This window comes from Leptodactylus fuscus, chromosome 4, assembly GCF_031893055.1.
Source record: "Leptodactylus fuscus isolate aLepFus1 chromosome 4, aLepFus1.hap2, whole genome shotgun sequence".
NCBI lineage: Eukaryota > Metazoa > Chordata > Amphibia > Anura > Leptodactylidae > Leptodactylus > Leptodactylus fuscus.
In genome coordinates this window covers 213,683,563-213,711,100 of record NC_134268.1, presented here as the reverse complement: position 1 = coordinate 213,711,100, position 27,538 = coordinate 213,683,563, and the positions used below count along the sequence as shown (strand labels likewise).

Genomic DNA, 27,538 nt, shown 5'->3' with positions numbered 1-27,538 from the left:
CACTGGACTCCTTAGTAGACCCGCCCACTGGACTCCTTAGTAGACCCGCCCACTGGACTCTTAAGGTCATAATGAAAGGGATTTAGATCAACATTCTCAAGCAGTAAGCTCCATGTGGACCAGGCCTAAATGATGAAGACCCCTTCTAAAATGTCTGATGATGTCATAGGTCTATTTCAAGACCCCTAAGAATGAAGATCTGACCACCCTGTAGATCTGGATACTGCACGGCTATATGGCACATACGGTACTGCCACCAATGTATTCATAGGGACCCCAGAAAGCGGACAGGCCATCCTTTTGCCCTCCGTTGGGTCAGTTTAGTGTAATTTTCTGTAGGTGGCGCTAGTGGTTTTCTCTACACAACAAATTGCACATTTTCACCCTCTCCAATGTCTGCAGGTAAGATTTTTTTTTTAGGTCCTGGCCAGAGGTCACACTCATCTCGCTTCTGTCTATGTCACACATTTCACCTGTTCTGTCTTTTCATTACCCCCCCTACCCCATTGGTTGCGGCGATGCGACCCCCCTCCTCCTCCGTCCAATCAGAAGCCGGCGAATTCTTAATTCTAACCAGCTTTGATACATTCCCAATTCTAAAACTGAACTGACAGTGAACTTGCTAATTTATTAAACCGGATTACGGCACGTGTCAGCTCCGGGCCCCGCAGCACTATTAACCCTTGAGTAGACGGAGCGGCTGGATCCTTCTCCTTACAAGACTCTACTACGTGAATCCGATGTGTCCTGGGCTTCATGTGAGGGCTCAATTACAATTTTTACGTTCACTGTTCCCTTCATTTTTACTGATCTCTGCTTGTTGAGAATTAAAGGGGATGTGCGGCCAATAAAAACTATTTCAAAAAGTTTTAATATGTTGCAAGATATGGTTTTTAAAAATTATCCCGACACTCTTGACACACAGGAAGTCACTGGCTCGAGGGGAGGAGTCAACACGGTGATCACTGATTGGCTGAGTAGTATTTCCTGTATCTCAAGAGGAACCAGGAAATAGAGACCAGTTGGGGATCCGGGGAGGGTTAGGGATTAATATGATGATGATGATGATGATGAAGTAGTGAATAAGAGTATTATTTTTTTATTTTAATGGAATGAACAACCCCTTTATGACCTAATGTACTTACAAAACAGGAGGAGATAAGCTGTGACATCATCAATTGTCAGTAGTGATGTAATGATGGGTCAGTGGTGTTATCTATAAGGGTTTTATCTTCTATTGCAATCCTGTCTGTGATGTAATGATGGGTCAGTGGTGTTATCTATAGGGTGTTATCTTCTATTGTAATCCTGTCTGTGATGTAAATGAGGCGACTGTTGTAAAGAAAACCCCTACAGGATTGGCAAGTGGCAGTCTATTATTAGGCTTACAGAGGTTGTCCAGGCTAAAATTTTATTTTTTAATTAGGCCAGGTTGTCTTCTCCTGTGGAAGTCATCACGTCAAGTGACTGCCGAAATAAAAAATAAAATTTCAGCCTGTGCAATCCTTTTACTGACCACATTGAAAATTGCAGGATTTAGAAATTTTTCAAAAAAAAAAAAATTAAAAATGTTTAACATTTAACTTGCTTTTAACATGGGTCTTTGCCTGTGACACGTTCCCTTTAAACCTAACAGAGGGGAACAGACTGTATCCCTATAGGGTCCATGTGTGTATCCTATCCATGGAGTAGCTATCATATTAATTCCTATAGGATCCCTTTAAATCTTAACCCTACAATTCCTTTTGACCCTACAATTCCAGCTTTCCAAGGTCACAGAGAGGACCAGTCCCTGCACAGACACTACAGGCCAGCAGAGGGCGCTGTGAGGCTTCATGTAATTACAGGTAACCTTTGTTTTATTGGCTTACATGGCAGTGGTGACGTACAGAGCTGTAGGGAAGGACGCGAGTCTGGAGAATCCTGGGCTCCATGAAGCGTACAATCGATTTATTTGCACCTGAGGCCGGGCAGATAAGCAGAAAATGCTGAAGGTCAGGTGGAGAAGTGACTGCGGGATTGGGTCTTCTCCTGCGAGGTGACATTATCACCTGCTGTAGGACGTTCTAGTCTACAACTGGTGCACTGAAGCGTTCACAATAAAGCGCCATGTGCAATGCACTAGGACTCCTAGGAGCAGCTGATGTCAGCAGATGTAAACAAGATGGGGAAAATGCAACGTCCCTGCGAGAAAATGGGATCTTGGTGCTACAAATTGTCCCCAATCTTTGCATAAATCAATAATGCCTGTGCACATGAGGGCTAACAGTATATCTGGCCAGTGGCGTAACTACCGCCATAGCAGCCGAGGCAGCTGCCACAAGGCCCGGGACATTAGGGGCCCGGTGACAGCCACTACCGCTGCTATCATTATACTTGGGGGGTCTTTTCGGATCCCCGAGTATAATGACTGGCGGACCGGGAGAGGTAAGAAACATAAAAAACATGTTACTTACCTCTCCACGATCCTGCCAGGCCTCCTTTCTGACGTCTGCGTCCTAGGTCATGTGACGTCCGACGTCATAGCAGAAGGACGGCAGCAGAGAAGACAGGTAAGTAACAGTGTTTTTTGTTTTTATTCCCCCGGGTCTCCGATTATTATACTCTGGGGTCTGAAAAGACCCCAGAGTATAATAATTGTTTATGGGTGTCCACTATGGGGCATAATACTGTGTGCAGGGGCCACTATGGGGGATAATACTGTGTGCAGGGGCCACTATAGGGGATAATACTTTGTGCAGGGGCCACTATGGGGGATAATACTGTGTGCAGGGGACACTATGAGGGATAATACTGTGTGCAGGGGCCACCATGGGGGATAATACTTTGTGCAGGGGCCACTATTGGGGTACAATACTGTGTGCAGGGGACACTATGAGGGATAATACTGTGTGCAGGGGCCACCATGGGGGATAATACTGCGTGCAGGGGCCACTATGAGGCATAATAAAATGCGCAGGAATGCGTAGGAGGGGGTTGGTCGAGGTCTTTGGCGTCTGTGTCGGGGGGGGGGGGGGGGGCATGTCAAAAGTTCGCCACGGGGCCCCGCCGTTCCTAGTTACGCCACTGTGTCTGGCCATTATATCACATGTATTCTGCAGTTTTCCCCTGTGCAGGCTTACACTCTTACACTCTCTAACACTTAGGTCTCCCCGAGTTGGTGGGTGAGGACTAGCCCATAGACAACACAAGGAGAAGACAGGAGATTCTGCTCCCTACTCGCTCAGTAGTATACAGACGTACCAAACAAGTACTGACGGGAGCGGGAGAGATAGAAAACTCACTGTTAGCTGCAGCATCAGCTCTGTGTCTTGGTATGATCTCACTCCTATATAGGAGTCTATTGGAAAATGCAATTTGATACTTCCAGAAAGCTGGCAATCCTTCTTGGGAGACCAAGAAGGATTCAGCATAGATTTTAGTGTATATGTCAGTTTAAGAAGGTAGCTAAGGAAAAAAACGAGGCTGCTAATTGGAGAAATAAGAATGTTTCTCTGATAAGATGCATTGCAAATGTTCTTTTATGTTGGTGCTCCATTAACTTATGCAAAGTTTGATGCTAAAGTGTCTAATTCTGGTCCTGAAACGCGTCGCCTGATGAAGGCTCTCTCATTTCTTACCAGATCCCATCACCAACATTTGATCGTTCGTTTCTATTGAGGTCGGGATTATTTCTCCTCTCTTACAGGACTCCGACCCCAGAAGCCATCTTGCCTCAAACCTTTGCCCGGGGATCGGTAATGACGAAACGCAAATGTTCATAAAAAAACCATCACAGGGCAAAGTGGGTGGAAATGTCTAACCTAGCCAAGCTTCATCTAGGAACCTGTACCCATAAAAAGATGACTTCTTAGAATTATAAGGAGTGCAGGAGAGACATTACTTGTGTCTTCCCTGCATTGTCCATCTTAAAGGGGTTGTGCCATTAAAGACACTTCTCCCCTATCCACAGGTAGGACAGAGGAGGAAGCCCCTTTAGTCACATGGTCGGTCCACAATGGTGTAACTACATAATATAGGCTGCCGTCCATTAGGCCCAGCTGCATTCTTACACCATCACCTTATGGGAACCTTCTGCTTTTCTATCCCTCCTGGTACTTGTTCACACTAGCAGGGTTAATGTGGGTATGTGTTACACAGGCTGCTATGTGATACCTGGCGCGGTGTATTGTCACGACACCTCTCTCATTATAACAAGAGGCTGCCATTTCCCTACGGAAACCTCCTATTAATTTTCAATTAGCGTGACGACAACCCACCTTTCTCCAGATCCACCGGGAATAAATCCAGCTTTTCCACTCGTTTCTCCAGCTCGTACTCTGCAGAAGCCGCCACTGGGTCCACCTCATCGTTCCGCCTGTCGTAGTCTTCATTAGAATAGGTGTTGAACACCTGTAGAAGAAGGAAAAACAGAAGATAATGTAGAGGATATTGTAGGATCTATCTATCTATCTATCTATCTATCTATCTATCATTATATCTATCTCCTATCTATCTATGTATCTATGTATCATTATATCTATCTCCTATCTATCTCCTATCTATCTATCTATCTATCTATCTATCTATCTCCAACCTATCTATCTATCTATCTATCTATCTATCTATCTATCTATCTATCTATCTATCATCTATCTATTTTCCATGTCAGACATCAGGTCACATGACATCCCATACACTCCTTCCCTTCTGTCCCTCTATACTGTACATAGTCCTATATGGATCCTTTATGTAGAGGTTAAATCTTGCCAAGTTTTCAGCCTGGGATTTGGCCAACGTGTCAGATGGCTTCTTATAAAAAGCGCAGAATATCTTCCTGCCAAGTATTAATATTCATTTATAGCACCAGAGCGCCCGCAGGAACATCTCATTAAGGAGAAGACAAGACGTAAGATACTATTGTCTCCGGCAATGATATACCGACAGCGGAATGGCCTTCGACAACACGAATGGCGGAGTCACTGTCATCGCCCACCATGAGGTCTGCCCGTCAGAATCCACTATACACGTAACACGTAGTATATAGGTGTGACGTTACTGTACTAGCCGTCAAATTGCAGGACTTTTGTCACTATATGACCAGGAAGTTGTCTATAATGCTACGTGTAAAAATCGGTAAATTGCAAATATCTTACATCTAGGCCAAGATATGATATAATGAACTTACACTTTATGTGGGTGGACTGACACTGTATATGGGGGCCCTGTATCTGCCACTTTATGTGGGTGCACTGTTTAACACTGAAAATGTGGGTAATGTATATGGGGGCCCGGTATCGGACACTGTATATGGGGGCCCGGTATCGGACACTGTATATGGGGGCCCTGTATCTGACACTGTACATGGGGGCACCGTATCTGGCACTTTATGTGGGTGCACTGTTTGACACTGTATATGGGGGCACTGTATCTGACACCTTATGTAGGTTCACTGTTTGACACTGTATATGGGGGCCCTGTATCTGACACCTTACACAGGTTCACTGTTTGGCATTGTATATGGGGGCCCTGTATCTGACACCTTGTGTAAGTTCACTATTTGACACTGTATTTGGGGGCCCTGTACCTGACACCTTATGTGGGCTCACTGTTTGACACTGTATATGGGGGCCCTGCGGCTGACACCTTATATAGGTTCTCCGTTTGACACTGTATATGGGGGCCTTGTACCTGACACCTTGTGTAGGTTCACTGTTTGACACTGTATATGGGGGCCCTTTAATGACACCTTATGTAGGTTCACTGTTTGACACTGTATATGGGGGCCCTGTATCTGACACCTTGTGTAGGTTCACTGTTTGACACTGTATATGGGGGCCCTGCGGCTGACACCTTATATAGGTTCTCCATTTGACACTGTATATGGGGGCCTTGTACCTGACACCTTGTGTAGGTTCACTGTTTGACACTGCATATGGGGGCCCTGTACCTGACACCTTATGTGGGTTCACTGTTTGACACTGTATATGGGGGCCCTGTACCTGACACCTTATGTGGGTTCACTGTTTGACACTGTATAAGGGGGCCCTGTGGCTGACACTACATATGAGAGCGGTGTCATTGTATATGAAGGCTGCCAATAGTTTCCATCCTTCTGACAGGTGGGCTATAAAGCATGACTATGATATGGGGGTGGCTTGAATACTGTGGTTATCCGCGGTCACACCTGAATTTTTTCGGTTTTTGTTGGCGTTATATATCGGTACTGACAGAGAGACTTGGAGCTAAATCTGAACAGCTGATAAAATGTGAGTCACTCTGGAGCCAAGTCTTGCATATGAATAGGGTTCTCAGGCACGGCGAGCTGTCACTCACCCGTATCGGTCCTGGACACCGCTCGAAACGACATCCGAAATGTATAATGAAATGAAGCTCCGGCATTTAAAGGATTATCTGCCTGATAAAACCTCCCGAGCCGTCTAACAGCTTGTAATAAAGTTCTCCGAAAGCAAGTGCCAATAAACCGTCCACACACGGGAACACAAAAGGCAAAAAGTAAAGCTCGAAACCGTCATATGCCAAGCTCGGAACCTCCGCCCAGAATTACGGTCATAGGGTTGTCAGGTCTTATCTGAGGCCTAACCCCCTGCTACATATGGTGGTAAATATTTCCAGAGATATATCTGATTCTATAAAGACAAAATATACATAAAACAGAAATATCCCGTGTACTAGAACATTTTTGAATTTTTGGCTTTTTTGTCTTAAAGTGCTAGTCCACCAAAATATATCATTTACACCAGTTGTCAAATCCCCTCAATATGACTCCTATGATTTGTAACTAATACAGGGCAAAGTTTGTATTTCCCCACTGTAAAATTGTATCTCACTTTTGCCGCCACTAGGGGCAGATCTGTATGTAGTTTCCAAGTGATCTGAATAGTCGGGGAATACAGTCCCGCCCCCCCGATACAGTAACAGGAAACCAAGTAGGTGACGATCATAGTGATGTGTCAATTTTTTGATGACTGTGACATGAAACGGATGAAAGTGTGAACCCCCAGCAAGTAGCCAGTGGGCATTGATGAAATTGGATATGGCACCCTATAGGAGAGGTTGCCATTGATACCATGCCAGAAGATTAAGGTACATTCATTGCTTGGGTATTGTTTCTATTTATCTCTGTTCCTGATACTGACCTTGTTCCAGGATCATCTTTTGGTTTTTGTTGCCTGATTCCTGTGGTTACACTATTGGTATTGAATACTGGATGGACTTTTGACTATGGTTTGGTCCACATCAGTAGAGTGCTGACAACCTCTTGCTATGTTCCTGACACTGACCTTGTTCCTGGATTACACGCCTGTATTATCTTTTGTTTTTTGTTACCTAGTTTCTGTGGTCACACTATTGGTATTGCACTATTGGTATTTTTTTTGACTATGGTTTTGTCCCCATCACTACAGTATGGTATGGTATGTTCCTGACTTCACTACAGTTCTTAAAGAGATTCTACCATTAAAACTTTTTTTTTTGTGTGTGTGTGGATAAGACGTCGGAATTGCCTTTAGAAAGGCTATTCGTCTCTTACCTTTAGGTCTTCACTGCGCCGTTCCTCAGACATACCGGTTTTTACCCGTATACAAATGAGTTCTCCTGCAGCTATGGGGGCGGGCCCCAGCGCTCAAAGAGCGATGAGGGCGTCCCCAATGCTGCCAGAGAAGCGTCTCCAAGCGCCGCCTCCTTCTTCGTCCGCCGCATCATGTTGAATATCTTCTTCCGGCGCAGGCTCGTAACTTAGCAGAGCAGAGCAGACTGTGCAGGCCACAGGAAAATGGCCACTAACATTACTGTGCAAGCAGCCATTTTCCCGTGACCTGTGCGCCTGCACAGTCTGCTCTGCTCGAAGTTACAAGCCTGTGCCGGAAGACATTGAAGATGACGTGGCGGATGAAGAAGGAGGCGGCGTTTGGAGACACTTCTCTGCCAGAGAACTAATTTGCATACCGGTATTTCTAAGGAAAGGCGCAGCGGAGACCACGTCTACAGGTAAGAGACGAATAGCCTTTCTAAAGGCTACTCTGACGTCTTATCCACAAAAAAAAAAAATTAATGGTAGAATCCTTTTAATACCATGGAAATCAGTGCTGCGGTCCTCGTTCCTGGATTATGTCACTTTGGGTTTTGTTGATCGGTTCTTGTTGTTCCGATACTTGTCTTGTCTTTCAACTATGGATTAATCCCCATCCCTACAGTGCTTATGGCATCTGGCTACGTTTCTGCCTTCACAAATTGGTGACTATTCTGGAAACATCCAAAGTTCTTTAAACTCCGTACCCCAATCTATGCAGTGCCAAACCAAACTCAACTTAGAATGAACGCTTCACCGGTGAGCCCTCATCACCCTCCACTTTGATGGATAAATCTTGGTTTGGTTGATGTCCGATTAGCAACGTATTCCAACTTTAGGGCAACTCTTGAAGAAAATTGTTCCCTTTGACCAATAGAACATAGTTCCATAGAGGATGGATGAAGACATCAGTCCATCAAGTCCAACCTGTAACCCTACAATCCCTACAGTGTTGATCCAGGGGAAGGCAAAAGACTTGGAAGGTCTTCATGACACAACCCTTATAATAGGGATGTTGTAGGACTACAATGCCCTACAAGCACATATGATATTCTCATAGGCGCCATACTGGATGGGAAAAGGCCAACAACTGGAATCTGTCCATAAAAGTCATCTAAAGACAACAGAGAAGTTACTTATAATAACATCATCCACCCCATGTGATGGTGCCCCAGGACAAGTCCTCTGCTGCCGAGGTTTGCATAATTCCGACACATGACTGTAAACAAGTCAGACGTCTATAGTAGACACGTTCATAGACACACTGTGACAAGATTTGGCTTCTCGCCAGGTCTCCGGAGGACGAGTGGATTGTGACATAATTAATCTGACATTACTATCACCGCGGTGAACTTTTCACTTGGCTTTGTCATGACCTAAATACCATTTACGCTTATCTTTTCCTCACTCTGGTGTTATGTAGACGGATAGGAGTCATCAGTCATCGTCTTATCCTAAGATGCTTTGTTGGGTTTGGTGAAAAATACCAAAAACTATAATAAAAAATGTTATTAAAATGGTAATTTGGTGGTGGTCTTGTGCCAAGATAGTACCCAGTACTGTATATGTCATACTATAGGGGTTGCCTCATAACATATCTGGCATATTTATAGACGAAACCACCAATGACTCAATGGTGGAAGTCCAATTCTAATGGCCTCCACCAATCCCTAGACGAAGGTGACACTGGTGTAGGAGCTTTGTCGCCTGTTGACTTGACCTGAAGACCCCATAGTCGGCCCATGACTACAACATTCTTGATTGTGTCTTGATCGGTAATGGTCACAAGGATTGGTCCACCCCCTTTGATGAGACATTGGTAGCATATCTATGAGTCAATGATGAGACAACCCTTTGAAGAACCTTATGATCAAAAGATAAAGAAGAAGATTGTGGTTGAGGGCAAAGATGGACTGGCCACCAGAGTACAAGAGGACCATCCAGTGGGCGCAGGCTCTAATACAATAATGGTCCAGCTGAAGAAACCAAAATTGGAAGGATAATATAGTCAATTCCTTAGGGGTTATCGAAGGGTGGGTCCTCATTTAATGGGTCCAAGAAACATCAGTCCAACACTCGTGTGAGATTATATATCTGTAGAAGCATTGGATATTTCTAATGGTCAAGTCTGATATAAGAAGATATGAGATTCCTGAGGATCCTAAAGCTGAGAAGACCTATAGCGAAACTGGCAGGAAAGAGCAGCAGAAGACGAACTTCGAGACTGACCGATAAGTCAAAAAGCATTCATGGTAAAAGGATGAGCAGTCTAGACAAGAGATTACCGTGCCATAGACAATCATATAAATTGATTCTTGAGACGTGAATTGCTGGATTTTGGAGACATTAGAAATAGAAGTACTGTAAATGGAGGGAAAAACTGAAAATAATGGCTTAGCCCAGGGTTTAAGACAGTCTTAAGAACAAGGTGTGATAAAATCTCCATTAACAACACATGAGATGTCGGAGAAAGAGGTCTGAAGAGAGGAAAGAAAGGTAATGACCTCAGATGTGTCAAGGTATGGAGATATCCTCAGAAGGTTCTAAGAGAAGATAGAATGAGCCAAGAAGTTTAGTTGGGATCGAGTAGATCTGGTGGTCAGAGAGATGAATGGCCAAGCCCGGGGTATAAAGCCGAAGTCTGAAGAAGGACATACGATAAAATCTCCATTAATACATAAGATGTCAAAGAGAGAGGAGCGAAGTGAAGAACGGAAGGAAATGACCTCAAGGTATGGAGACAATGTCGAAAGGTAATAGGACTGGTTATACAAACTGAAGAAGTTTAGGAGCGAGCGAGAAGATCTGTGGTCATAAAGATCTAAGTACTGTCATATTACAAGCCAAATGAAGATATCAGGTCCGGTTCACATCCGTGTTTGGGTATCCGTTCGGGTGGGTCCCTAATCGGACTCCCCAAATGGAAACCCGAACATAGATATGAAGAGGGCCTCTATGCTCTGTGAGCTCAACACATCAGAATTAGCTGCACAAATCTCTGCTAGTGGTTACAATGTATCAGTCTGTTTAGCTCACACAGCATTGACTAGACTGGATACAATTGTATCTATTGCTCAGCTAATAGCAGGGCTAGCTATATACAGGGTACCGCCCCTGAGGAGCAATCACATTCACTAAAAACAAGCTCATATCTTGATAATGATGAAGAATTCAAACATAAGATATATTAGAAATTTGTAAAGCTTCCCATTTATAAACCGATTACGCCAATGCCAATTAAATCGCAATGTTGGCCCCCAACTCGCAGCCTCCAGTTGGATTAATAAAATCTTTCAATTTATTCCTCTATTTGCAGATAACAGTTTAGGATATGAGAAAAATGATAATAAACAGATGCCCCGTAAAACCGTGCCCTAATACACCGCACATAACCTCACTCGTATATGTTACCGCTTAGTACCAGCAGAGTAAGCACGACCCATAAAATAATAATGACTTATCAGCAGGTTGCTCCCCTGTGCTACACGCAAAAGAGCAACCGAGAGCGCTGGAAACCGTGGCCCCTATTAATGTCAACCCTGCAGGACGCCATCAGCTTCTCATGCATATAATATAACACAGGGTGAGTGTGGTTGTGTTCACATTACTGCTGGTCACATACACATCCCCTCCCCATAGACCCTAATGAGCTCGGCCCGCTCCCAGCAAACACGCTTGTCATTGCACAAACAGATTAATCGGAGCGGAATCTCCTCGACATTGCCTGAATTTGCCACATTAAGGCTCCATCCTGATGTAATGTGATGCAATTAACCGCTGACCGCCATGGACGAGCTCCTTGTAGGTAATAAGAACCCGTCACTTCGGTGTATCTTCATCCTAGTATACTCTAGTCACAACCAAAGCTGCGATCAAACTCGACCTACTCTATTACTGGTCGGTTCTGTGTCTGTACGCCAAAGATGATCTATGGCGACCAAGTGTCAGTAAGAAAAGCCAAGACATGAGAAGTTCCTAACTTATTCTTTGCTTCCGCCCCCACACTGAGGACGTTGCGTGACATGAGACACTTCTGATGTGATGTGAGGAGCTGAGGCGAGAGCGAAGCCGCAGATTAGGAGTCAGCTAATACAATAAGCCAGATACTTAAGACATAATATGATGAGGCCTCGGCCTAACAGATGGAGGACACCCCAGGCGAGGAGCGCGCACCCCATTATGTCTTCTGCACTACACCCGCTTAATCTGCAACTAAGAGAACAAGTAGCAATGAAAGGACACAGTAAGGTGAAAGGAAGGGCCACCCCGAAAATCTGAGTCCTTATTAGTCTATTTATTTCATATCTATCTATCTCCTATCTATCTATCTATCTATCTATCTATCTATCTATCTCCCTTCTATCTATCTATCTATCTATCTATCTATCTCATGATTGGATACACCTGGCTATGAAGTTCGAAGCTCAGTGAGGTTACAAAACAAATTTTGTGCTTCAGTAAGTCAGTAAAAAGTAGTCAGGAGTATTCAAATCTACACGCAAAAGATAGATAGATAGATAGATAGATAGATAGGAGATAGATACCGTAGATAGATAGGAGATAGATAGATAGATTTGAATACTCCTAACTACTTTTTACTGACTTACTGAAGCACAAAATTGGTTTTGTAACCTCACTGAGCTTCGAACTTCATAGCCAGGTGTATCCAATCATGAGACAAGGGATTTAAGGTGGCCAATTGCAAGTTGATCTCCTATTTGAATCTCCTCTGAAGAGTGGCATCATGGGCTACTCAAAACAACTCTCAAATGATCTGAAAACAAAGATTGTTCAACATAGTTGTTCAGGGGAAGGATACAAAAAGTTGTCTCAGAGATTTAACCTGTCAGTTTCCGCTGTGAGGAACATAGTAAGGAAATGGAAGAGCACAGGGACAGTTCTTGTTAAGTCCAGAAGTGGCAGGCCAAGAAAAATATCAGAAAGGCAGAGAAGAAGAATGGTGAGAACAGTCAAGGACAATCCACAGACACCTCCAAAGAGCTGCAGCATCATCTTGCTGCAGATGGTGTCACTGTGCATCGGTCAACTATACAGCGCACTTTGCACAAGGAGAAGCTGTATGGGAGAGTGATGAGAAAGAAGCCGTTTCTGCACGTACGCCACAAATAGAGTTGCCTGAGGTATGCAAAAGCACATTTGAATAAGCTAGCTTCATTGTGGAAGAAGGTCCTGTGGACTGATGAAACAAAAATTGAGTTGTTTGGTTATAAAAAAAAGGCGTTATGCATGGCGTCCAAAAAGAAACAGCATTCCAAGAAAAACACTTGCTACCCACTGTAAAATTTGGTGGAGGTTCCATCATGCTTTGGGGCTGTGTGGCCAATGCCGGCATCGGGAATCTTGTTAAAGTTGAGGGTCGCATGGATTCCACTCAGTATCAGCAGATTCTTGAGAATAATGTTCAAGAATCAGTGACGAAGTTGAAGTTACGCCGGGGATGGATATTTCAGCAAGACAATGATCCAAAACACCGCTCCAAATCCTCAGGCATTCATGCAGAGGAACAAGTACAATGTTCTGGAATGGCCATCCCAGTCCCCAGACCTGAATATCATTGAACATCTGTGGGATGATTGGAAGCGGGCTGTCCATGCTCGGCGACCATCTAACTTAACTGAACTGGAATTGTAAAGAGGAATGGTCCAAAATACCTTCATCCAGGATCCAGGAACTGATTAACAGCTCCAGGAAGCGACTAGAGGCAAAAGGAGAAGCTACTAAATATTACTGGCACTTTTCTGTTGAGGTGCCCAGACTTTTGCACAGGTCAAATTTTGGTTTAATGCATATTGCACATTTTCTGTTAGTACAATAAACCTCATTCTGAAATATTACTGTGTCCATCAGTTATTAGATATATCAAACTGACATGGCAAACACCAAAATATTTACAACTAAAAATGATTAAGATTAATAGGGGGGCACAAACTTTTTCATAGGACTGTAGATAGATAGATAGATAGATAGATAGATAGATAGATAGGAGATAGATAGATGGATGATAGATAGATAGATAGATAGATAGATAGATAGATAGATAGATAGATAGATAGATAGATAGATAGAGTCATTTCCAACCAGGTGACATTGTACGTCGCTATTTCTGGCATCAATGATGCAGTAAGGAGAACGGCGCCTCCACTCTGCCTTTATGACAGGACGTTGGATCTCGATGAATATAATGTGGGCTTCTTTTTCCAGCTGAGGAAAACATCACTGCTGATAAAAATAGAAAAAGCATCATGTCAGAAGCCCCAGGCCGTGCCCAATAAGAACGATGAGCTCTCTGTACGCCGCCGAGCGCTTCGCCTTTCGTGCTGTGCTGATAAGAGGGATGATTTAATTTCGCCCACAAAAAGAAAATGAACAATAAACGTCCAAAGAACATTCCTCACATCTGCTCCATACTCATAAAATTATATCAAGTGAACCCGGGATTCCAGATCATTCCAGAAGAGTACAGAGAGAACCCGGCCATAACCTGCAAGTACACTGATGTATGATAAGAGAACATAATGACCGACTACACAGCACCAGGTACCAGCTACACAGCTGGAGATTGTCCAAAATGTGTATGTGAGGAGATTACATGAACCATAATGATACATTTATTAACAGTTACTATAATACTGCTCCTATGTACATAACTGCTATAATACTGCTAATACTGCTCCTATGTACAAGAATATAACTACTATAATACTACTCCTATGTACAAGAATATAACTACTATAATACTGCTCCTATGTACAAGAATATAACTACTATAATACTGCTCCTATGTACAAGAATATAACTACTATAATACTGCTCCTATGTACAAGAATATAACTACTATAATACTACTCCTATGTACAAGAATATAACTACTATAATACTGCTCCTATGTACAAGAATATAACTACTATAATACTGCTCCTATGTACAAGAATATAACTACTATAATACTGCTCCTATGTACAAGAATATAACTACTATAATACTGCCCCCTATGTACAAGAATATAACTACTATAATACTACTCCTATGTACAAGAATATAACTACTATAATACTGCTCCTATGTACAAGAATATAACTACTATAATACTGCTCCTATGTACAAGAATATAACTACTATAATACTGCCCCCTATGTACAATAATATAACTACTATAATACTGCTCCTATGTACAAGAATATAACTACTATAATACTGCTCCTATGTACAAGAATATAACTACTATAATACTGCTCCTATGTACAAGAATATAACTACTATAATACTGCTCCTATGTACAAGAATATAACTACTATAATACTACTCCTATGTACAAGAATATAACTACTATAATACTACCTCCTATGTACAAGAATATAACTACTATAATACTACTTCTATGTGCAAGAATATAACTACTATAATACTGCTCCTACGTACAAGAATATAACTACTATAATACTGCTCCTATGTACAAGAATATAACTACTATAATACTACTCCTATGTACAAGAATATAACTACTATAATACTGCTCCTATGTACAAGAATATAACTACTATAATACTGCCCCCTATGTACAATAATATAACTACTATAATACTGCTCCTATGTACAAGAATATAACTACTATAATACTGCTCCTATGTACAAGAATATAACTACTATAATACTGCTCCTATGTACAAGAATATAACTACTATAATACTACTCCTATGTACAAGAATATCCTATCCTATCCTATCCTATTAATATTATAAATGTGAAAGTTTGTGGGTTTGTGAGTTTGGATGTTCGGATGTTTGTTCCTCAATCACGCAAAAACCGCTCCACCGATTTGGCTGAAATTTTCCAAAAACATAGTCACTACACCCGATTGCGCAATAGGCTACTTTTCGTCACAATAGCGCACATACGTTTGTGCCAGGACCCCCACAAAACCCAAACTCACATCACCATCTCTGCAATCTCACACACTTTGGACCATAGCAAACCACAAAATTCATATTGCCCTCTACAGCCTCACCCCTAACCCCACACAATCTCATATACATATACTTTACCACTTTGCCCCTCACCTTACCGATACTCCAGGAGGCTCTCTTTAACGCTCCGGAGCAGCCATGTTTGCCGACCCCCACCGCTCTGACAATCCACGACACCGCCCACCCATGTCAATACCCCTAGGCGGTCTAATAAATGCAAAAAAAAAAGTTTTAAAAAAAGTAAAAAAAATATAAAAACAAATAAAAAGGATTAAAAATTCAAATCACCCCCCTTTCCCTAGAACACATATAAAAGTAGTTAAAAACTGTGAAACACATACATGTTAGGTATCCCCACGTCCGAAATCGCCCGCTCTACAAAGCTGTACAAATATTTTTCCAGTTCGGTAAACACCGTAGCGGGAAAAATGGTCAAAAGTGCCAAACCACCGTTTTTTCACTGTTTTGATTCTGATAAAAATTTGATTAAAAAGTGATCAAAGCAATAACATTTCCCGAAAATGGTAGAACTACAAAGTACACCCGGTCCCGGAAAAAAAAAACGCCCTATACATCCCCGTACACGCACGTATACAAAAGTTACGGCTGTCGGAATATGGCGACTTTGAAAAAAAAAAAATTTTTTAACACAGTTTTGGATTTTTTAAGGGGTCAAAATGTAAATAAAACCATAGAAATTTGGTATCCCCGGAATCGTAACGAAACACAGAATACAGGGGACATGTCATTTTAGTTGCACAGTAACGCCGTAAAACCAAAGCCCGTAAGAAAGTCGCAGAAATGCATTTTTTCTTCAAATCCACCCCATTCTGAATTTTTTCCCTGCTTCCCAGTATATTATATCGAATAAATAATGGTGGCATCATGAAGAAAAATTTGTCCCAGGAAAAAATAAGACCTCATATGGCTCTGGGAGCAGAGAAATAAAAAAGTTATGGGGTTTAGAAGGAGGGGAGTCAAAAACGAAAATCAAAAAATGCCATCGGCGGGAAAGGGTTAACTTCAAATACTTCTGTCCCAAAGTCACTATGTAAAGTTTATACCAACACCGTATATATAGCAGCTCAAATACAAAGTAACTTCAACACAAAAGTCTCACGTATTCTCTGAATTACAGAAAAAACAAGATACAAAGTTACATTTCATATCCCATACCTTATACACAGTACGAAAACCTTATCCCCGCCTGTATACACCCACTGCTACAATCACCGCAGACGAAGTCGCGGGTACCAGCTAGTAACTACTATAATACTACTCCTATGTACAAGAATCTAACTACTATAATACTACTCCTATGTACAAGAATATAACTACTATAATACTACTCCTATGTACAAGAATATAACTACTATAATACTGCCCCCTATGTACAAGAATATAACTACTATAATACTACTCCTATGTACAAGAATATAACTACTATAATACTACCTGCTATGTACAAGAATATAACTACTATAATACTGCCTCCTATGTACAAGAATATAACTACTATAATACTGCCTCCTATGTACAAGAATATAACTACTATAATACTACTCCTATGTACAAGAATATAACTACTATAATACTACCTCCTATGTACAAGAATATAACTACTATAATACTACCTCCTATGTACAAGAATATAACTACTATAATACTACTCCTATGTACAAGAATATAACTACTATAATACTACCTGCTATGTACAAGAATATAACTACTATAATACTACTCCTATGTACAAGAATATAACTACTATCATACTACCTCCTATGTACAAGAATATAACTACTATAATACTACCTCCTATGTACAAGAATATAACTACTATAATACTACTCCTATGTACAAGAATATAACTACTATAATACTACTCCTACGTACAAGAATATAACTACTATAATACTACTCCTATGTACAAGAATATAACTACTATAATACTACTCCTATGTGCAAGAATATAACTACTATCATACTACCTCCTATGTACAAGAATATAACTACTATAATACTGCTCCTGTGTACAAGACTATAACTACTATAATACTACTCCTATGTACAAGAATATAACTACTATAATACTGCTCCTATGTACAAAAATATAACTACTATAATACTGCTCCTATGTACAAGAATATAACTACTATAATACTACTCCTATGTACAAGAATATAACTACTATAATACTACCTCCTATGTACAAGAATATAACTACTATAATACTGCTCCTATGTACAAGAATATAACTACTATAATACTACTCCTATGTACAAGAATATAACTACTATAATACTACTCCTATGTACAAGAATATAACTACTATAATACTACCTCCTATGTACAAGAATATAACTACTATAATACTACTCCTACTTACAAGAATATAACTACTATAATACTGCTCCTATGTACAAAAATATAACTACTATAATACTGCTCCTATGTACAAGAATATAACTACTATAATACTACTCCTATGTACAAGAATATAACTACTATAATACTATTCCTATGTACAAGAATATAACTACTATAATACTGCTCCTATGTACAAGAATATAACTACTATAATACTGCTCCTATGTACAAGAATATAACTACTATAATACTGCTCCTATGTACAAGGATATAACTGCTATAATACTGCTCCTATGTACAAGAATATAACTACTATAATACTACTCCTATGTACAAGAATATAACTACTATAATACTGCTCCTATGTACAAGAATATAACTACTATAATACTGCTCCTATGTACAAGAATATAACTACTATAATACTGCTCCTATGTACAAGAATATAACTACTATAATACTACTCCTATGTACAAGAATATAACTACTATAATACTACCTCCTATGTACAAGAATATAACTACTATAATACTGCTCCTATGTACAAGAATATAACTACTATAATACTACCTCCTATGTACAAGAATATAACTACTATAATACTGCTCCTATGTACAAGAATATAACTACTATAATACTACTCCTATGTACAAGAATATCACTACTATAATACTACTCCTATGTACAAGAATATAACTACTATAATACTGCTCCTATGTACAAGAATATAACTACTATAATCCTACTCCTATGTACAAGAATATAACTACTATAATACTGCTCCTATGTACAAGAATATAACTTGGGAGCCTGAATTTGCAGCCGGTAAGCCACATAGGGATAGAAGGTGTAATAAACAGCACAGAGGGGCGGCAGACATCAGGGGAGCACAATACAAGATTAATGGCGCCTGAAGGTAAATGAGAAGAAACATCCAGATCCAGTTATACTCTGAGGATGAAGTCAATAAAAATGGAGGAGGAATAATTTATTACTGAAATGATACACACATGACCGTCATGGAGCTCCACGCCTGATGTAATGTTACAGATCCCTCACAGCAGGGGGCGACTCTTTCAGGGACTCTCCACTCTAGATGACAAAGATGTCTCCAGACTCCAAGACCCTCTCCCCCCACCCATGACTTCCATATGTCCTAATTAATAATGCAGATATTGACAGATGTTTTTCTCCAAACAATTATCCAGATACGATAACACTTTGGATATCTTTATCATTCACCTCAAGAGCTGCACTCACAATTCTGCTATCATGTGAGTTTTCTAAATTGTTCTTCTGTAAATTATCTGGTTCTTCATACCAGAGCTTACTCTATACAGACACTGACCAGCAGGGGGCGGCAGAGATAGCTGTACTTCAGCAGCAGAAGGCAGAATTATGAATTCAGCTCTGGATCTCCCTGAAGAATATAAAACGTTTATAGAAATTTTTTCTAAGCCGTCATGGCCGTATGAAAGCCGAGGAATTCTGTATTCAGAGAGAAGCTAGAAGGGTAAGAGAGCTTGGCCGATAACAGAGGGGAACAACGGGCAATTAATCTACAATTACCTCCTGATATCTAAAGGGTACATAACATTGGGTGGATGTCAGAGCAGACCTCACATCTGTAGTCCAGGGGTGCACAGGAGGGGTATATACCGTATCCTAGCAAGAACATGTTTTCACCTTTTTTTAAACATTCAGTAAAACATACGGACGGAAGGTTCTCTGTACAAACAGCCATATGTCCCTGCATATTACATGAGAGGCAGCTGCTGTGTGAGATAATATCTCACCCAAAAATAGTGCCCACTAGCCGTATACTGGGGGGTATATATATATATATATACTGTGCTCCTATGTATTATATAATAAAGAGGAAGAGATAGATGTACTTACTGGTGGCAGCCATTATAATGAGAAACAGAAGGAGAGATAGATAGATAGATAGATAGATAGATAGATAGATAGATAGATAGATAGAGAGGAGATAGATAGATAGATAGATAGATAGATAGATAGATAGATAGGAGATAGATAGATAGGAGATAGATAGATAGATAGATAGATAGATAGATAGAGAGATAGAGAGATAGGAGATAGAGAGATAGATAGATAGATAGATAGATAGATAGGAGATAGATAGATAGATAGATAGATAGATAGATAGATAGATAGATAGATAGGAGATAGAGAGATAGGAGATAGAGAGATAGATAGGAGTTAGATAGAGAGATAGATAGATAGGAGATAGATAGATAGATAGATAGATAGATAGATAGATAGATAGATAGGAGATAGATAGATAGATAGGAGATAGATAGATAGATAGATAGATAGATAGATAGGAGATAGATAGATAGATAGATAGATAGATAGATAGATAGATAGATAGATAGATGATAGATGGATAGATAGATAGTCTGATCTCTTTATTACTGTGTATTAGGATGAGAATACTTCTATACAAGTCGTGTCCTGACCAGTTAGAGGCGGCGAGTTCATTATTGCTCTTCCTCACATGACTTATGAGTCTGCGGGGCCCGTTATCTGTCCCTGGGGGGCCCGGCTCTCAGACAGCCTCCTATACAATGACTGCAGACACATGGCCACTTATAAGGTTACTGCTTGATGTCCCAATTGTCCCCTGTCATCTGCATTGCAGATCAGGGTCACTTCTGCCCCATCCACATGGCCTTGTTTTGTAGCCATACATCATGGCTGGTGTCGGGGACGCTGTGATTGTGGTTTTGCAGACTCCCTCGCCCCCCCCCCCCTCGCCCCCCCCCCCCGCTGCTGACATTAATGCATATTTAAACATTGGTAGAATCGATCCCCACAATAAAGTCGCCCCTTTCATGCCCTCCATATGGTCCTGTGAGCCCCCCGCACCAGGCCCCTGTGACTACGGCTTCATGTGGCAGCTGTGTGACTACAAATCACTTGCACACATCACATGCAGCATCTAGCAGATACAAGCAGGGCGCATGCAAATAACACACAGAGCCGAGTGTCAATAACGGCCGAGGATGATGGGGGTTCTAATCCTGAGACTAAATCACATTATAAAGGTCAGTGCACAGGGAAATACAGGCCCAAAGCTCATCACAGCCATGTGGTGGGGGGGAAGCTTAAAGAGACACTCTAGGAGATGGTGCGATCTATAGTCAGGACTGGGAAAAGTCACAGACAGGTCACCATGCCCCGATTACCCAAGAGGTGAAGCTTTACAAGGACCATCCAGGACTTTTGCTGACATCATCCTCACTGTCTAAGGTCCGGTAAGGTTCAGTTTAGTATTAGTGGTTTTCAGAAACAGGAACTGGATACGGCTACAAGTACTAGACATAGATAAAGGAACTGGACACGGGTGCGGGTACTGGATATGGGTACAGTAACTAGACAGATAGAGGAACTAGACATGGGTACACGTATTAGACAAGAATACAGATAATAGACATGGATACAGGACCTCAACATGCGTACACGAAATAGAAAAGGGAACGTATATTAGACAGGGTACAGGAACTAGACATGGGTATGGAATGGTATCACTAGTATACACAGCAGGTATAGGTACATGTACAAGACATGGGTACAAGTAATAGACATGGGTACAGGTATAAGACATGGGTACAAGTAATAGACATGGGTACAGGTATTAGACATGGGTACAGGTATTAGACATGGGTACAGGTATTAGACATGGGTACAGGTATAAGACATGGGTACAAGTAATAGACATGGGTACAGGTATTAGACATGGGTACAAGTACTATACATGGGTACAAGTATTAGACATGGGTACAGGTATTAGACATGGGTACAGGTACTAGACATGGGTACAAGTAATAGACATGGGTACAGGTATTAGACATGGGTACAAGTAATAGACATGGGTACAGGTATTAGACATGGGTACAAGTACTATACATGGGTACAAGTATTAGACATGGGTACAGGTATTAGACATGGGTACAAGTACTAGACATGGGTACAAGTATTAGACATGGGTACAGGTATTAGACATGAGTACAGGTACTAGACATGAGAACAGGTATTAGACATGGGTACAGGTACTAGACATGGGTACAAGTAATAGACATGGGTACAGGTATTAGACATGGGTACAAGTACTAGACATGGGTACAAGTATTAGACATGGGTACAGGTATTAGACATGGGTACAGGTATTAGACATGGGTACAGGTACTAGACATGGGTACAGGTACTAGATATGGGTACAGGTAATAGACATGGGTACAGGTATTAGACATGGGTACAAGTACTATACATGGGTACAAGTATTAGACATGGGTACAGGTATTAGACATGGGTACAAGTACTAGACATGGGTACAAGTATTAGACATGGGTACAGGTATTAGACATGGGTACAGGTACTAGACATGAGTACAGGTACTAGACATGGGTACAGGTAATAGACATGGGTATAGCACGGTGTCACTAGTATATACACCAATATAGAGGGCATTTAACCTCTACCCAACCGGTCTAAGCAGGTTCCAAACACTATCAGGTGGAGTTGGCAGAAATCCTTCTCAGCGGCCAGGACAAGCAGAATGTGCCAGGATTTATACTAGAAACAATCCGGCCATATTATAAGCTATGTCAGATGCATAACAAGGACCAGCCAGGACAACAGGAGAATTTGGGATGGAAGAGGTGAGTGTAGCTTCCTGCTTTTGTTACTTTGTAGTCTTGCAAGACAGGAGGCGACTGGTGGAGTCTAGGGGTCCGAGACCAAACCTCCACCAATCAGTAATCACACTCACTGGATCTGTGTACACACAGCGCCACACACATTCTAGTGGCCGTGCAGAGGTACTGCAGCACAGTTCTAATTCAAATCAACAGACTTTCCATTTGTATATATCCCTATTGGCTGTACAGAAAAGCAATAAAAACAGCAGCCAGTGTTTCGAATAGCCATTGCAAAAGTTTGGACACCCCTAAAGTCACTAAGTGATGTTGTGTTTGTAATGTTGGATTATCTGTGTCCCCTCTGCTCCGGTGTGACCTCCGCCTGATTCTGGTCGCTGTACTTTATGTACTGCAGGTAGTCTGTGATGAGCGGCGCACGTCCTGCATGGTAAGTAGGGCGCTGTGCTGTTATTTGTGCGGCCTGATTGCAGTAAGCACAGCACCCCAATAACCAGCCGGGAACATCCGTCAGTGGAAATTTTCCAATCAGCAGAGGATTTGTAATCAGGAGACAATCTGTATGTAAATGTCCACAGACCGCAGAACTGATGGAGCGTTTTAAGGCTCAGCTCTCACAGGACTCATTGAAGTGAGCACAATGTGGCGGCTGCTGGCCGGGTAATGACGTCCTCAGAGAAAGCGGCAATACTCCTCTCATAATCTTACCGAAAATCAGGAGAGAGAATTACTCTGCTGGAGCCTATACACATGTGACCGCTGGTGTCCGAAACCTCAGTACACAAGGGCCATATAACATCTATACAGTGCACAGTGTAAGAAGTGGCTCTAAAATAGTGCGCAAATATAAGGAAGGGAGAAACAACTGCTAAGATAAGAAGACTCTACAGCTAGTATTATAGTAGTATATCATTGTACATAGGAGCAGTATTATAGTAGTTATATTCTTGTACATAGGAGGCAGTATTATAGTAGTTATATTCTTGTACATAGGAGCAGTATTATAGTAGTTATATTCTTGTACATTGGGGCAGTATTATAGTAGTTATATTCTTGTACATAGGAGCAGTATTATAGTAGTTATATTCTTGTACATAGGAGGTAGTATTATAGTAGTTATATTCTTGTACATAGGAGGTAGTATTATAGTAGTTATATTCTTGTACATAGGAGGTAGTATTATAGTAGTTATATTCTTGTACATAGTAGTAGTATTATAGTAGTTATATTCTTGTACATAGGAGTAGTATTATAGTAGTTATATTCTTGTACATAGGAGCAGTACTATAGTAGTTATATTCTTGTACATAGGAGGTAGTATTATAGTAGTTATATTCTTGTACATAGGAGCAGTATTATAGTAGTTATATTCTTGTACATAGGGGCAGTATTATAGTAGTTATATTCTTGTATATAGGAGCAGTATTATAGTAGTTATATTCTTGTACATAGGAGGTAGTATTATAGTACTTATATTCTTGTACATAGGAGCAGTATTATAGTAGTTATATTCTTGTACATAGGAGCAGTATTATAGTAGTTATATTCTTGTACATAGGAGCAGTATTATAGTACTTATATTCTTGTACATAGGAGCAGTATTATAGTAGTTATATTCTTGAATATGGAGAATGTATATAGTGGTTATATGCAAAGGGACAGTATTATTATAGGGATATTCATATATATATATATATATATATATATATATATATATATATACTAGCTGTTACCTGCGACTTCGTCTGCAGTGATTGTAGAAGTGTGTAAATCGAGTCTCGAGTGAAATTTTACAATCGGGTTTACACGGCGTTAACGCCGCGTACACGCGACCGTAAACGTGCACCGTAAATAGCGTGGCGCAAACGCTCCCGTAACGCGGCGCTCAGCGTATAAATAAGCACCAAATGAGCGCCGCATTACGCCGTGTGAATGGACCCTTACACGTGTATTTGTAGACGTGTATTTTCAGCAAATACATGGGCGTTTAGTAGGTGTGAAGGAGAGCAGGGGGTGCGCTGAATAATGCAATGCATTGTAATAGTAATGTATTGCAATGCATTGCCTAATAGTGTGAGTGTATGCAGGCGTAATGTTTAGTTCAGTTAGTAGAGTGGGGGATTTCGGAGGCAGGGATAGGTAATGTGTGTGTTTCACAGTATTGTTTTTTGTTTTTTTTATTGTAATGCTAATGAGGTTTGCAGGCTGCATCCAGCAGCTTGCAAAACAATACCGTTGTACACCATCAGGGGGTGTCCCGAACAATGCAATGCATTGCAATCGTAATGTATTGCTATGTATTGCATAATCGTGCCAGTGCTATTGCACGCTACGTAGCATAGCCTGCAGCAGCCTGGACACACTGAGCTGTGTGGGAGGCGTGGGAGAGCTAGCGGCTGCTATAGGAACCTTCGTGGCGGCAGCCTAGCCCAGTGTAGGCGGCGGAGATGAACAGGAGGATGCCTCCGCGCAGCGAGGGACAGACGGGAGCCGCGGGACAGGTCAGTGAAGGCGGCGGAGGACGCAAAGTTGGCAGGAACCGGAGACATGACAGGGGTAGCGCAGTGTATGCGTGATTGTGTAAGGGAAGGGCTATGGCGTACGTGAACTTACCAGTGTCAAGCTGGTGGATGGATCGTGCAGAGGAAACAGCAGGGAGGCAGTGGCATAACTATCGTGGTAGCAGCAGTAGCAGCTGCCACAGGGCCCGGGACATTAGGGGGCCCGGTGACAGCCGCTACCGCTGCGTTTTTTTGTTTTTTTTTTAATAGGCCGTTACCGGCTGGAATTACTTACTCCAGCCGGTAACGGGCTCCATATACTTACCGATCCTGGCAGGGGCCGGGATCGGTAAGTGACACCGCGGGCCCCACAAGCACTGTTATACTCGGGGGTCTTTTCGGACCCCCGATTATAACGATCGGAGGCCCGGAGAGGTAAGAAACATAAAAAACACTGTTACTTACCTCTCCAGGCTCCGTGCAGGCTTCGGCCTACTTGCGTGACGTCATATGACCCGCGACGCAGGGCCCTGTCACATGACATCCCGGAAAATGGCCAATGGAGAGGAGAGGAGTCGGGAGAAAGGTAAGTAAGAGAGTTTTTTATGTTTGTATCCCCCCCTTGGGTCTCCGATTATTATACTCTGGGGTCTGAAAAGACCCCAGAGTATAATAATTGTTCATGGGTGTCCACTATAGGGACATAATACTGTGTGCAGGGGCCACTATAGGGACATAATATTGTGTGCAGGGGCCACTATGGGGCATAATACTATGTGCAGGGGCCACTATGGGGACATAATATTGTGTGCAGGGGCCACTATGGGGCATAATACTGTGTGCAGGGGCCACTATAGGGACATAATACTGTGTGCAGGGGCCACTATGGGGACATAATACTGTGTGCAGGGGCCACTATAGGGACATAATATTGAGTGCAGGGGCCACTATGGGGCATAATACTGTGTGCAGGGGCCACTATGGGGGATAATACTGTGTGCAGGGGCCACTATAGGGACATAATATTGTGTGCAGGGGCCACTATGGGGCATAATACTATGTGCAGGGGCCACTATGGGGACATAATATTGTGTGCAGGGGCCACTATGGGGCATAATACTGTGTGCAGGGGCCACTATGGGACATAATACTGTGTGCAGGGGCCACTATGGGGCATAATACTGTGTGCAGGGGCTACTATGGGGACATAATACTGTGTGCAGGGGCCACTATGGGGGATAATACTGTGTGCAGGGGCCACTATAGGGACATAATATTGTGTGCAGGGGCCACTATGGGGCATAATACTATGTGCAGGGGCCACTATGGGGACATAATATTGTGTGCAGGGGCCACTATGGGGCATAATACTGTGTGCAGGGGCCACTATGGGACATAATACTGTGTGCAGGGGCCACTATGGGGCATAATACTGTGTGCAGGGGCCACTATGGGGCATAATACTGTGTGCAGGGGCCACTATGGGGACATAATACTGTATGCAGGGGCCACTATGGGGGATAATACTGTGTGCAGGGGCCACTATGGGGTATAATACTGTGTGCAGGGGCCACTATGGGGACATAATACTGTGTGCAGGGGCAACTATGGGACATAATACTGTGTGCAGGGGCCACTATGGGGACATAATACTGTGTGCAGGGGCCACTATGGGGACACAATACTGTGTGCAGGGGCCAATATAGTGTGTGCAGAAATGCGCGGGGGGGGTGGTGGCGGTGGTAGGGGTCAGATGGTGGAGGTCTTCAGCGTCGGTCGGGGGGGGGGGCATGTCAAAAGTTCGCCACGGGACCTCGCCATTCCTAGTTACGCCACTGCAGGGAGGTGATAGCGGCGTCGGGTACTGTTGCGGGCTAGAGGCAGGATTTTGTGTGCTGCGGCCTAAGATGGAGGCGCAAAATGGTGGCGTGCTAGTAACACGTTGTTTATGTGTGCAAAGTGCGCTAATGGAGTAGTGTGGTGGGCGGTGCCGCAGATCCTCCCAGCGGTGGGGGTTGGCAAACATGGCTGGTACGGAGAGTAACAGAGGTAGGCTCCTGCAGTAGGGTGAGGGTGAAAGTGGGAAAGTATAGGTGAATGTGAGTGTGTGGGGTTAGGGGCGAGGCTGTAGGGGGTAATGTGAAGTTTAGGGGCTTGCTATGGTCCAAAGTGTGTGAGATTGCAGAGATGGTGATGTCAATTTGTTTTTTTGTGGGGTTCGTGTGGAAAACGTATGTGCGCTATTGTGTTCAAAAGTAGCCTATTGCGCAATCGTGTGTATTAACTATGTTTGTGGAAAATTTCAGCCAAATCGGTGGAGCGGGTTTTGCGTGATTGACCGCCAAACATCCGAACATCCAAAGTCACAAACCCACAAACTCAAAACATTTCACATTTATAATATTAATAGGATAGGGGGCAGTATTACAGTAG

General features: G+C 42.2%; 1 protein-coding gene across 2 annotated transcripts in view; it reads right to left on the bottom strand.

Annotated features, from left to right (window-relative positions):
• PPP1R9A (protein phosphatase 1 regulatory subunit 9A) overlaps nt 1-27,538 on the bottom strand; it is a 134,706-nt gene that overhangs the window by 52,053 nt on the left and 55,115 nt on the right. For both annotated transcript variants that reach the window (XM_075271786.1, XM_075271787.1), the window contains exon 3: nt 4,260-4,392. In XM_075271786.1, coding sequence (XP_075127887.1) covers nt 4,260-4,392 — 133 coding nt within the window. The remainder of the gene's footprint in view (nt 1-4,259; nt 4,393-27,538) is intronic.